General features: G+C 43.2%; 1 protein-coding gene across 9 annotated transcripts in view; it reads right to left on the bottom strand.

Annotated features, from left to right (window-relative positions):
* The window catches only part of DCDC1 (doublecortin domain containing 1), a 553,166-nt gene that overhangs the window by 506,043 nt on the left and 32,348 nt on the right, over positions 1–14,775 (bottom strand). For all 9 annotated transcript variants that reach the window (XM_089309905.1, XM_089309913.1, XM_089309931.1 and 6 more), the window contains one exon: positions 10,135–10,304. In XM_089309905.1, coding sequence (XP_089166031.1) covers positions 10,135–10,298 — 164 coding nt within the window. In that variant the 5' untranslated portion in view covers positions 10,299–10,304. The remainder of the gene's footprint in view (positions 1–10,134; positions 10,305–14,775) is intronic.

Here is a 14,775-nt window from a genome sequence, read left to right as displayed (position 1 = left end):
CCCTATTCTCTCACAAAAGTCCACTTCACTTACACAAGTGAACAGTGCATATGAAAAAGCCAGCAGCTGCTCTAAGTTGATATATAATAGTCCTCCTCCAATTCCTTTGACATATGGTCAGTGTATGGACTGACTGCCTCTGGCTGTGTGTTACTAGCAAATTCTGATGAGCACTGAAATTGATGCAAAAAGACAGACATTCTTTTGCATAAAAAACTTTAAACTCTTCTGTGGGCTTTCCTGAAATACTCTGAAGTGCTATTTTCCAGCCTAGTCTGTTTGAATCCTATAGTAAAGAATGAGGAGGGGGCCTGCTCACCTCTCTGGAATGTCTTTAAGGTTACATGCTTGGAGGCAGCCCTGTGGCATAGTAGATTAAACTATGAGTCCCAGCTGCTCTACGTCTGATCCAGCTCACTGCTAATGCACCTGGAAAAGCAACAGAAGAGGCCCAAGTGCTTGGGCACCCAGATCCACAAGGGAGACCCAGAGGAAGCTCCTGGCTCCTGGCTCCTGGCTTCAGATCAGTCCAGCTCTGGCCATTGCAGGCATTTGGAAAGTGAACCAACAGATGGAAGATCTCTCATCTCTCTCTCTCTCTCTCTCTCTCTGTAACTCTGCCTCTCAAATACATAAATAAATCTTTTTAAAAAATGGGGGGTTGTCACATGCTTCTTTTAAAATTCTCTAAGCACCAGTTTCAAGTGAGAGTCTCCCTTGTCATAAGGTTAGTGTTGACTTACCTATACACACTACATATTTTTTTTTTGACAGAGTGGGCAGAGAGAGAGACAGAGAGAAAGGTCTTCCTTTGCCATTGGTTCACCCTCCAATGGCTGCTGTGGCCGGCGCGCTGTGGCCGGCGCACCATGCTGATCTGAAGGCAGGAGCCAGGTGCTTCTCCTGGTCTCTCATGGGGTGCAGGGCCCAAGCACTTGGGCCATCCTTCACTGCACTCCCGGGCCACAGCAGAGAGCTGGCCTGGAAGAGGGGCAACTGGGACTAGAACCTGGTGTGCCGGTGCGGAGGATTAGCCTATTGAGCCACGGCACCGGCCCACGCTACATATTTTTTAAATATTTTAAAAAAATATATACTGGAGATTCCAAGATGACAGAATAGGGAACAATGTACTATGCTGGGCTAGGGATAAATAATAATTTTTTTTAAAGTGTAGGAAGTGCACTATCCAGGAGAATTAGAGAGAAAATCACAGTGGAAATTCTGCAAAAGTAAGAGGTGGGACACCATGGACCAGTGTGGAAGGTGCAGACGTGCAGCACACAGACACAACAGCAGCAGCAGAGAGCCAGAGCAGGGGTCAGCTTGGAGATGGAGGTGAGACCAGACTGCAGCAACCTGTGGTAATATAGCCAGAGGGAGAGTCCAGTCTGGAGTCAGAGGGGCTAGCAGTTACTAGTGGTTACCTGCAGACCAGACGAAGTGAAAGAAGCATGTTTACCACACCCCATCCTCCACACAACGGTGTTGGCTACCCCGCTGAAAAGGGTGGGTGCCATTCTGGGCTTGGGTGGCAGCTGCGGAAGCCTTTGTGCAGGTGCACAGCAACTGGCTGAGACAGGATGCCATCTCCTTGGTAGTATGGGCAGCAGTGGTGGAGAGAGGGCAGCATTCAGCCAGTGGCTCTTGTATAAACATGTGATCCAGAGATTCTAGTGGTGGGAAAAATCCACAGTCCCTACTTACTTTAAGCCTGCTGGGAGGATTGACAGGTGGCTGGTCACCCACATAGGGCTGTGAGGTTCCCCTAGCATCCCAAAAAAACCACAGGCCTTGGAGCTCAAGCTGCCCACACAGAGCTAGCTTGTGGAACATCTGTCTTTCTGTTGACTAGACAGGCCGGCAGGGCAGAGTACAACCTCTGCACCCAGCAACTGTGGAAGCCTTGAGTGCTGAGACTGTGGGGCTACACAAGAGGGTGCAGAATATGGCTGGTTCTCTGGGCATTCACAGGGTGCAGCTCCATCAGCCTGGAGCACTGGGCCGCCTGGAGCAGGTCATTGCAGCAGGAACCGTGCTTAGAGTGAGGACTGCACAGATCATTAGTGCTGTTCATATGGCAGTGCGGATGAGCGTTAACCCATTAGGAGTTAACACCCATGCATGGCGCAGCTAGGAGGTTAGGCAGTGAGGGGGTGATTACACCAACAGAGGAGATCTACCACACCCAACATCAGTATTACCCTGGACACTCAGCCCACCCTAGAGTACTGACCAGAGTTCCCTAGAGTACTGACCAGAGTTCCCTGGCCACACTCAGCATACACCTCTTGGTATTCACTGAAAGTGCAGACATTCAACTAAGCTACAGGCCATGATTCAAAGATAAAAGCCATCAGAGGAAAAAACCAACAAGCAACTCCACAAATGCCAAAAAATAAATGGTGACATTCAAAAACAAGAATAAGGAAGACATCACTACCTCCCCAAAAAGAACATAACAACATTTCAATATTAAAATGTGAAGAAAAGGGGCCGGCGCCGTGGCTCACTTGGTTAATCCTCCGCCTGCAGTGCCGGTATCCCATTGGGTGCCGGGTTCTAGTCCCGGTTGCTCCTCTTCCAGGCCATCTCTCTGCTGTGGCCCAGGAAGGCAGTGGAGGATGGCCCAAGTGCTTGGGCCCTGCACCCGCATGGGAGACCAGGAGGAAGCAGCTGGCTCCTGGCTTCGGATCAGCACAGTGCGCTGGCTGTAGCGGCCATTTGGGGGGTGAACCAACAGAAGGAAGACCTTTCTCTCTGTCTCTCTCTCACTCTCTAACTCTGCCTGTCAAAATAAAAAAAAAAAAAAGAGGACTAAAACTCATTTCAATTACAAATATCCAGGATAAGTAAAATGGCATTAAAAACTAACTGAATAAATTAGGTATTGTTAGTATCTTTAAAAACAATACTTTGTAAAAAAATAAATTTGAGACAATCTACAAGAAAAAACTGTTGATATTCACTTTGAAAATTTGGTTTGTCTTCATTTAATACAATAAATATAATTTGTCTCAAGGAAGTGTGAGAGTTGGTAATAACACTGAGCTAACAGCAGTATAAAAATACTATAATTTTCAATTACCAACTCATGATATTACATTCCTTAGATGATATCTACCTAAAAACCATTAATATATAGTATATATCATAATACAAGGTATGCATTTTATTCACAAATTTTCTGAACAAAGTTCAGAAAACTTGAGAAAATGGAATTAAAAGATAACTTTATTTTGGTATAAAATAATTATAAACTCTTGCATAGGTTTTCTTAACACACATTTTTCATAAACTTTTTGCAGACCCATGCATTTTACATGTGAGAAAGAGCAAGATATTGCTTACAGCCCTCTCTCAATTCAAAATGCAAAGGCAATTTGGAAATCTTCCACTTCAGCATTTGAAGTTACCTTCTCTGAATATGGTAGAACTATCCCAGAATACTGCTATATAATTGATTAGCATATCCTTGTCTCAAAGCTTGATGCACAGCTTTGCGTGACACAGGAACTATAGCTAAGACTACAGCTGGACTGGACACATTTCCTATTGTGTAGTTTCCCTGAAAATAATCACAGGACTGAGACTAGACTTTTCCAGTTATCTGACCTCCAAATGGTAAGTCATAAAATGAGAGGATCAGAAACTTTTGGACACAATATGCTGAACATGTTATACTGTTGGTGTTATGGGAGTGACATCCTGGAACAGCAGTTTTTACTCTGTTAAAAGTAAATATGGTTGGGGCGCCAGATTCTGTCCCAGTTGCCCCTCTTCCGGGCCATCTCTCTGCTATGGCCCGGGAGTGCAGTGGAGGATGGCCCAAGTCCTTGGGCCCTGCACCCGCATGGGAGACCAGGAGAAGCACCTGGCTCCTGGTTTCGGATCAGTGCGGTGCGCCGGCCTCAGAACGCTGGCCGCAGCAGCCATTGGAGGGTGAACCAATGGTAAAGGAAGACCTTTCTCTCTGTCTCTCTTTCTCACTGTCCACTCTGCCTGTCAAAAAAAAAATTAATTAATTAAAATAAATTAAAAAATTAAAAAAGTAAATATGGTAACTAATACACAGAGTACAAAAAGATGTAATGTATACAAGAGAAATTGACATTGAGATTTGATTATTGTTTATAGCCCTTGGCTATACTCTTGAGGAACAGTGTATTTACTACTTATTGAATTGTTCATTTAGTGGAGGGTTAAACTTGTGATTATAAAGATAACTGAAAGCATATAATTATAAAAATTAAAAGAAAATTAAGAAAATAAAGAGGTATGGTGGGAATGAGGGTAGGGTAGAAAGTATTATGCTCTTAAAACTGTATATATGAAATGCATTATTTTTTATAAATAAACTTTTTAAAGTAAATATATTCAAGTCACAGCAAGAAGAAAAGTATTCAAAGAACACAAGAAAGAGAGAAGAATGGATAATAACCACATGGTATAAGATACATAAATAACACCATATAATGACATGAAAATAAAGTGACTGTCACTTTATGGCTATATAAGTGAGTTATATATACAGGAATAATTTTGTTTATTAGTAAAGAAAAGCTACAGTGCAGGTATTGTGGTACAGCAGGGTAAGCCACCACTTGGGATGTCCAGATCCCATACAGAGTGCTGGTTTACAATCCAGCTACTCTGCTTTCAATTCAGCTCCCTGCTAATGTGTCTGGGAAACAACAAATGACGGCTCAAGTGCTTGAGACACTACTACCATTTGGGAGACCCAGATAGAGTTCCTGGCTCCTGGTTTTGGCCTGGCCCAGCCCTAGCTGTAGTGAGCCAGCATATGAAAGATCTTTGTCTCTCCCCTCTCTCTTTTACTTTTCCTTTCAAATAAACAAATGAATGAATAAATAAATAAATTTTTAAAGCATAACCTCTGTGATATAAGGAAATAATTAACTACATTTTAATAACTATTTTTCATAAAAAGATCACAAAGATTATGGGAGAAAGGTGGCAAGGAAAACAAGAATGAGAAAAGAGATGTTTTAACCTTATTAAAGGTGACAATGTCTTCACTCAGAATAAACTGCCTCACTCTGATAATCATATTAATGTTTATATTTCTTAGATTGCCATTAGCCTTTTGAATTTTCAGATTGAAACTCATCAATTCCTTTTGGTGAAGATAAAAGATCTCTGGACATTGTCTTCAGTTTTCCATTTGAATGTTAAGAACAGGGTTCCTTTATTTCCTAGGTGCATCATAACAAAAGGCAACAGAGACAGAAAAGAAGTTAGGATTCAAATAGAGAAACAGAAGAAGCATGTTGAAACAAGAAGTATAATAACTAGGTGGTAGATAAACATAATGAGAAGAAAGACTGTGTAATAAAATAGATAAAGCCAAATTTTAGAATAAAAGAAAGAAGAGACAGAGAGAGAGACAGAGAGAGAGACTGAATAAACGAAGGTACATTTAGCTCTACCAGAAAACAATACAGCTGGGGTGGACATTGGCAAAAAGATTAAAAGGCTGCTGGGGACACCTGCATTCCATTGTGGAATACTTGGGTTCTAGTCTTTGTTCTGCTCCTGATGCTGGCTTCCTGCTAATGGGTACTGTGGGGAGCAACTCGAACTGGACTGTTACTGGAATTAAGACTTATTCTATGCATCTGCTCTCCCACAATATGGTGCTGGGAGAGAAGAAAACAGCTTCTACACAGCTGCCTCCAGTTCAGCCAATAAACTGTAGGACTTGCTCCTGATTGGAGGAGAGCAGCGTACTCGGCGTGTGGGCAGCCGAGTTGGGATTGGCGGAGGAGGACTATAAAGGAGGAGAGAGACGGCATGCACGGGGGAACATCTAAGGGGAACATCTAAGGGGAACACCTGTGCAGCCCCCGAGAGAGCCGGCCGGTGGTGTGCCGCTCCCCTGCAGAAGTGGGGAATGTGGCAGGGGGAACCGCCCTTCCACGGAGGTGGAAGGGACAGTAGCCAACCCGGGAAGAACCAGCAGCAAACCCAGGGAGGGCCGAGCAGACAAAAGAACAGCGCAGGGTTTAGTGTCGTTCCTCCACGAAGAGGGGGAGCGACATAATGGTGCCGTGACTCAGATATGAAGCCTAGGCAGGGTTTAGTGTCGTTCCTCCATGAAGAGGGGGAGCGACATAATGGTGCCGTGACTCGGATATGAAGCCTAGGCAGGGCTTAGTGTCGTTCCTCCATGAAGAGGGGGAGCGACATAAAGGTGCCGTGACTCGGATAGGAAACCTAGGACGGATAGGAAACTTAGGAGGGAAGAAACGGGAAGAAGTGGAAAATACTGGAGAGAGAGACTAGCAAACAGCCTAGGGAAAAGCCGGACGAAAAAGGTGCCGGAAGAAGCTATTGAAAGCCTTGGCATAGATTCAGATACGGACTACAGGGGGAAGCTGGGAGAAATCTCTAAGGTCGAAAGCGAAAGTGAAAGCTAGAACAAACAGACTTGGATACGGACTGTGGGGAGAAGCCAGGAGAAATGAGGGAGGAGTATTGTTGGAGGAAAGCTTGGGGAAACATACCGGGTAGAGAAAAATGTTAGGGAAATTGAAGCCGCGGGGGACAGGCCAAGGCGGAGACGAAAGCCACTTTGAGATTCTCAAGTTAGCCCGGGAATAGGGGGCGAAAAGTTAAAACCAGAAGCGGAAACGTAAGCCTGGTTGGGATCCGTCTGATTAGCCCGGGGAGCAAAGGACGGGAAGCCAAATCGTGGGGCGGAGACGTGAGCTGGGTTGAATTCGCCAGGTTAGCCCGGGGAACTTAGATTGAATACTAGTGGCGGAGACGTGAGCTGGGGCTGTGTGACTCGCGGAGGCTGCCGCGCGCAGAGAGCGTGCGGGGCACAAGTAGATAGGGAACGCTGGGCTAGTGCGAGACCGCAGAGTGTGCACGCGAAGCCGAGCCGCGCAGAGCCGCGAAGCTGCGCAGATGAGAGAAGCGGGCTGAAGCGGCTCAGCCGGGAAGCCGCCGAGAAGCAGCCTCGGGGCAGGCGCCGGGAAGCCGCGGGGATAAGAGAAACAGAAGTTTAGAAGTAAAATGAGAGAAATAGGAATGTTGGCAGACAGAAGTAAAATGGGAGAAATAGGAATGCCCGGAGATAGAGAAATAGAGAAATAGAAAGGCCTCCCCACAATACTGCAATGAGAAGGCTTGGATTCGGTCTGCCTGATTAGTGAGGCGATGAGCACCTGCGGGTGGCTGGCAGCTTATGCGCCGCAGGTCACCGAAGACAGGCACGTTATCAACACCAATAAGTCACCCCACAACATGGCAATGAGAGAGCTTGGATTCGGTCTGCCTGATTAGTAAGGCGGTAAGCACCAGCAGGCGGCTCGACCAGAGTATGAGCCGCAGGTCACCGAAGACAGGCACGCATCAGCGCCTAAAAACCTCCTCACAACATGGCGAAGAGAGGACCCGGATTCGGTTTGCCTGATTGATAGGACTTGTAAGAACCTGTGGCAACTCTAGCAAGTAGAGCAGAGTGTGTGCCGCGGGACACCGAAGACAGGCGCGTATCAACGCCAAAAAATAAAAAGAAAGGGGGATCTGTGGGGAGCAACTCGGACTGGACTGTTACTGGAATTAAGACTTATTCTATGCATCTGCTCTCCCACAATATGGCGCTGGGAGAGAAGAAAACAGCTTCTACACAGCTGCCTCTAGTTCAGCCAATAAACTGTAGGACTTGCTCCTGATTGGAGGAGAGCAGCGTACTCGGCATGTGGGCAGCCGAGTTGGGATTGGCAGAGGAGGACTATAAAGGAGGAGAGAGACGGCATGCACCAGGAACATCTAAGGGGAACATCTAAGGGGAACACCTGTGCAGCCCCCGAGAGAGCAAGCCGGCGGTGTGCCACTCCCCTGCAGAAGTGGGGAAAGTGGCCAGGGGGAACCGCCCTTCCACAGAGGTGGAAGGGACAGTAGCCAACCCAGGAAGAACCAGCAGCAAACCCGGGGAGGGCCGAGCAGATGAAAGAACAGCGCAGGGTCCTGTGTCGTTCCTCCACGAAGAGGGGGAGCGACAGGTACCCTGAAAGACAGCAGGTGATGGCTCAAGTACCTGGGTCCCTGCCAACCAATAAGAGACCCAGATTGAGTTCCTGGCTCCTGACTTTGACCTAGATCAGCCCTAGCTGTTGTGGGAATTTGAGGAGTGAACCAGTGGAGTCTTCTGTCTCTTTTGGTTGCTCTTTCAAATAAATTAAATAAATACATAAAACTTTCCAAACAGAAAATTAAAGAGCTAAAAGTACACAGGTGTCAGTGCTGTGGCTCAGCAGGGTGAGTCACTGCTTGCAGTGCTGGCATCCAATATCACAATGCTGGTTAGAGTTCCTGTTGATCTGCTTCTGTTCCAGCTTCCTGGTAATGTACCTGGGAAGGCAGTGAAGATGCTCAAAGTGTTTGGGTCCCTGCTACTCATGTATAAGAACAGGATGGAGTTTCTGGCTCTGGCTTCAGCTTGGCCCAGACCTGGCTGTTGCAGCTATTTGGGGAATAAACCAGTAGATGAAAGCTGTCTCTCTTGCTCTCTCTGTCTCTCTCCCGCCCATCCTCCCTCCCTCAAGTAAATAAATATACCTCTAAAAAATTAAAAATACATGGAAAATAGTTGAGAAAAAAGTGAATGTCACATCATTTTGAAGAACAAAACTGGAAAAATTCTAAAGGAAATAAAAATATGTGCCAATACAAATTATACTAGAATTGGTATTTATATAAAAGAATACTTTAAAATCCTATTCAGAAATTATTTTTCATTGTCTTAGTAGGAAGAACATCAATAGTGACTTAAATGCCTGCATCCTAGCATATACTGTATTCAGTTACATACACACATACATACACACACACACACACACACACACACACTGTGTAAAAGATCCCAAATCCCATACACTGCTAACAAGAATTTACAGTTAAGTGGAATAAGGCAAAACAGTGATTAGCTGAAAGTTCAGGTATCACTTTCATTTCAACCTAGTGACACCAAAAAAAATAAGCAAACACTCAACTTGTTCTAGGAAAGAAATATGGCCTAGCATGTCTGTAAATACATTAACATCATCTCTAATTTATGAAAAACCTCTATAGTGTCTCAATTTTCTATTTGACATAAAGACTATCACATCACAGTTAGCCTGCCAATAGCTTATTAACATCTGACAGTCATGTTTTGGTTCTTTCACTTTATAACAGAATAAAACACAGGAAAAACACTCCTGTCCTCTCTGGTTTATACTCAGAGATGTGCTGTGGAGTTAAACCCATTTGGATTCTCATAATACTTCTACTACTTACTTGCTGTGTACGCTTAGTCAAGTTAATTAACCCCCTCAAGGACTATGTTTCCTCATGGGTAAGATGGAGACGTTCAGAATACTATCTGGCTTACGTTCCTCCTGGAGTTGTTTTGAGAGCAAAATTGATATAATGAAGGTTAAGTGCTAAACATGTGACTGGCACATAGCAAATATTATCTGCCATAATTATTACTGACAATATCATTATTGTTATCATGTTTACGTTAGACCCCATGGATAATTTACGTTTATTGAACCATCTATCTTTTTTATTTCCATGAAGCAGAAAAAAAAAGTTGAAGGACTTTATCACAGACAACAACCATCATAGTTCATCATATTTCCAAGTTATTGTTATGTCACCTCTACTGAATACTGATTAAACATTTACAATTACAATTTTCTATAATTACTTTATCCACTTCCAAATTCAAGCACAGGCTTTTGGCTCTAACATTTAAGTCAACATTTAAAGCATTGGCTTTAATAGCAGTTAAGTCGTCCCTAAGAATGCCCACATCCTGTATTGGAGTGTGGTTCAGGTCCAGCTCCTCCACTTCTGATCCACCTTCCTGCTAATGCACATTCTAGGATACAGCAGATAATGGCTCAATCCTCTGGGCCCCTGCTACCTATGTGGAAGTCTCAAATGAAATTCTAGGCTCCTGGCTTCTGTCTGGCCCAGCCCGGGTTTGTGGGCTTTTGGGGAATGAACCAGTGGACCTCTATATTTCTTTCTCTTTTTTTGCCTTTCAAATAAAATACAAATAAACAAATATTTTTTCAAACAATTCAGTTTAAGCTGCAAAAATAACATTCTTACCTTGGTAAATCATTTGAAATATATTCATAAACTGGGCTCACAGTATCCCCATCCAAGTTGCCTTCAAGGTTGCTTTGCTGTGATACATTCATTGCTTCAGTCAAACAGGATGAAGAAGCCTGAGACAGTGCTTCCCTGTGCTCTTCTGCTTCTACTTTTGCCATTTTCAGCTAAGAATAATGAAGAATGTTATTTAATTTAAATGTCAAATCTTCTTGAGTTTCAAATTAAGGTTAGGCATTGATCATGATTTACTTGTTATGTTCTAGAACACACAGCAATTAATAAATGTGAAATTCCATCAGAAATTAACAGTGATGAGAAACCAATGAAAGAAAAAATATGAATCTAAGTCTATACTTGCTATAATTATATTTAAGAAAGAGAAAATGCAACATCTTATATTTTGATTATTGCTATCTGGTAGAAAACTACTTACAAAAGCACACTTACATTAGGAGTGTTAGTCAAAAAGCATAGTACAAATGTATTTTCTTCATTGTCTGCCCTTCATTCCTACCTTTTTGGGACTTATCTTCCACCTGACTCCAGTGAGACTCTCAATTGTATGGCCTTGCCCTCCAGGGAAAAGAGGGCCTCCAAAGTTAGCCAATCAAAGTGTCCCATTACCCAGACAGATTTGTAAATCAGAATTCTGATGAGTAGAAACTAGTGTTCCATTCTCTTTGATTGCTAGTATTAGGAATAATGTAAACTTCCACCACTGAGAATGAAGCCAAAGGAGATGAAAGCAGATGTGAGATGAAAAGTGATAGAAATTCAGAGAGATTCCTGATGACTACATTTGAATCCCTAAAACCAGGTATTAAAAGCAGCCACATGTCTACAGTTTCCTAGGTATGTGAGCCAACAGTTTCCTTTTTGGCTTGAGCTAGAATGAATTGGGATTCTCTTATTTGTAAATTCAAAATTTTGAGTAATACACATAAACAATCTGAATTTTATGAAGACCAAAACCATATGAAAATAGAAAACAATGTCAAAAAATGTTATCTATCTGGACTTTTCCACAGTGTAATCACCCCTTCACAATACTGATGAAAAATAACTACAATGTCTCATTTCTGATGTAGATCACTAAGAAATTGAGGAGGAATCCCAAGGTCAGATGACAAACCAGAACTAAGTAGTAATTAACTACCTCCAAGGCACCAAAAATGCTGCTTTTGCCCTTTTCATTGCTTCTCGAGAAAAAAACATTTACTCATTCCGATTATTTACTACAATGCAACTGAGATCATTCTAGGCACTTAGACTTCTTCGGTAAACAAAGCAGAAAAAAACATTATGCCCTTATGCAAATTACATATTATATCATATTACTTATCAAATACATCAATAATGACATTGCAATGCCCTCAAATGTCTCTATATTAATAGACTGCCAATTGTCTGCCAATCCATTCTGTCTGTCCTGCAACACTAGGATTCTTGATTTTTAACTAAGGCATGTTTGATCAAAACAGCCTATAGTATGTTCTAGTAGATTTCTTGTAGCTGTAAAAGGCCATATGAACATATTCTGACCAATGGCATATTAGTGGAAATGATGTATATGTTTGTACTTGACCCCTCCCCCTTTCTGTTGCCTAAAATAAAGATACCATATCTGGCTGTGGAGTGGTCATTTTTATTAGGATAAAAAGCCAAGCTCCAGGAAGGATACAAGCTTATCTCTGACAACATGGAGCATTACACCAATCTTGGACTACCTACCTCCTCAATTTTTTACAAAAAATAAATGTATAGTTTGTTCAAAGCAGTATTCATTTAGATATGTGTTACTTGTCATTGAACCCAATCCTGAATCTCTATCACATTGTTGCTTTTAAAACCAAAATATGTGGTATTACAGTTGAGAAATGGGTAGAACACGAGGATGGATTAGAATCTAAATTTAACTCAGGATGCAGTCATTTGGGGATTTGGCCCTTGTAAAGTTGAAGAATTTAACTATTTCTGTATCCCCAACTGAAACTGTTAAAGTACCACACTACGTGGTAGCTTTAGGTGTATGACTGTGACCCCAGGCTATTTTTAAAAGAACTTTCCTTTAAGAAATCTTTGTCACCCAATAAAACTAGCGCTTCTGTCAAAGACCATAAAAAGGCTGCTGCTTTTCCACCGAAGCACTTCAAGAGAGTCATCTTTACGTTGACGGACAATCAGGAATAGAATCAAGAAATAAAAGACTAGTCTCTAGGCTTAAACATGATGTCTAGATGTGATCTTTGTGAACAAGGGATTACTATAGATTGAGGCCCTACTGCTTTCTGGGGAGGCACATCAGTGTTGGTTCCTAAACAAACCACAAAGCTGGCCTAACATTTCAAAACTGTATTTGCATTAGCAGGAGTTAGGCTACAAGAACTGTGTTGCACTCTACAATACCAAATTTCCAACTGAATAACTCAGGTTTGGTCATGTAGCATGCCTATCCTGAGGTGAGAATTAGGGGTACTGAGATAGACTGATCAAGGAATTGTTCCATTACCACAGAGACAGCCTTTATAATTTCCATCTTGCCTAGCAGAACTGATAAATCACATTGGACCAGTAACAATTGTATTACTCTTATATTTCTCCTTTCCAAATACACATCCATTGTATTTTGGGTCTAACAGGGCAAATGTATTGACTTTTTTTTTTTTGACAGGTAGAGTTAGTGAGAGAGACAGAGACAGAGAGAAAGGTATTCCTTTTTCCATTGGTTCACCCCCCAAGTGGCAGCTACGGCTGGTGTGTTGCGGCTGGCGCGTTACGCCGATCCGAAGCCAAGAGCCAAGTGCTTCCTCCTGGTCTCCCATGAGGTGCAGAGCCCAAGGACCTGGGCCATCCTCCACTGCACTCCCGGGCCACAGCAGAGAATTGGACTGGAAGAGGAGCAACTGGGACAGAATCCGGCACCCCAACCCGGACTAGAACCTGGGGTGCAAGTGCTGCAGGCAGAGGATTAGCCAAGTGAGCCACGGCGTCGGCCAGATGTATTGATTTTTAGTTTATAGGTTACCAGGTCACTTGGACTTCAAAGTGATTGGGCATCAACCCAAATCCTAGATTTTAAGCCACATGCAAATGAATTCCATTTGACAGTTTCCAAACACGACTACAATCTGGAATTTTTGCTCAGGACTAGGTAGTTGTCTTCTATACATAGGAAGAAGGGTATACAAAAGTATTTGGTGGTCACACATTGGGTTGTGGGAGAAATGGTTACATGTCCAGTTAATGCCCTCTTTCCATTGAAATGTAGCAATATGATCATATAACTAAGGTATAGTCAGTAGCATGTAAGTAGTAGTAGCATACGTGACTTCTGAGAATTGTCACTAATGAAAGAGGACATGAAGTATGAAAATTAGCTTTTCTTCCTTCTTTCCTGATGACTGGAGTATAATCATAGACTTCTTAGCCTCCAAAAGTATAAGAAATAAACTTTTGTTGTTTATAAATTATCCAGTCTAATGTATTTTGTTATAGTCACACAAGGAGACTAAGACACTTAAGAAAGCAACTATGGACAATTTTATAAAGTTTAGGAGAAATATGTATTATGAAAAATCTATGTATGAATCAAATTTTTGTAAAAAAAAAAACTTGATAACATTTTCTATTAACTTTTTTTTTTTTTTTTTTTTTTTGACAGGCAGAGTGGACAGTGAGAGAGAGAGACAGAGAGAGAAAGGTCTTCCTTTGCCGTTGGTTCACCCTCCAATGGCCGCCGCTGCAGCCGGCGCACCGTGCTGATCCGATGGCAGGAGCCAGGATCCAGGTGCTTTTCCTGGTCTCCCATGGGGTGCAGGGCCCAAGCACCTGGGCCATCCTCCACTGCACTCCCTGGCCATAGCAGAGAGCTGGCCTGGAAGAGGGGCAACTGGGACAGAATCCGGCGCCCCGACCGGGACTAGAACCCGGTGTGCCGGCGCCGCAAGGTGGAGGATTAGCCTATTGAGCCACGGCGCCGGCCTCTATTAACTTTTTGAAATGTCCTTGTACATAAAAGCACACTTATTACTTTCCCTGTTTCATCCTAGAAATCCTATAACACATGAAGTATCTATCCATTAATATCATAGCTCAAAAAGATTATTTTTAAAGATTTATTTACTTATTTGAAAGTTAGAGTTACATACACACACAGAAGGAGAGACAGAGAGAGAGAGAGAGAGAGAGAGAGAGAGAGAGGTCTTCCATCCGATGGTTCACTCCTCAATTGGCTGCAATGGCCAGAGCAGCACTGATCCAAAGCCAGGAGCCAGGAGCTTCTTCCAAGGACTTGGGCCAGCTTCTACTGCTTTCCCAGGCCATAGCAGAAGAAGCTCCTGTCTCCTGGCCTTGGATGGCTTGACTCTGGCTGTTGGGGTTACCTGGAGAGTGAATCAGTGGATGGAAGATCTTTCTTTCTGTCTCTCCCTCTTTCTGTCTGTAACTCTCTCTCTAAAAGAAATAAAATAATATCTTAAAAAAAGACCAGATCTAGCCGGCGCCGTGGCTCAATAGGCTAATCCTCCACCTTGCGGCGCCGGCACACCGGGTTCTAGTCCCGGTTGGGGCGCCGGATTCTGTCCCGGTTGCCCCTCTTCCAGGCCAGCTCTCTGCTATGGCCAGGGAGTGCAGTGG

This window comes from Oryctolagus cuniculus, chromosome 1 (assembly GCF_051225735.1).
Source record: "Oryctolagus cuniculus isolate XC-2025 breed Fujian yellow rabbit chromosome 1, ASM5122573v1, whole genome shotgun sequence".
Classification (NCBI taxonomy): domain Eukaryota; kingdom Metazoa; phylum Chordata; class Mammalia; order Lagomorpha; family Leporidae; genus Oryctolagus; species Oryctolagus cuniculus.
Note: the sequence above shows the minus strand (reverse complement) of the source record. Positions and strands in the feature narration are given on the sequence as shown.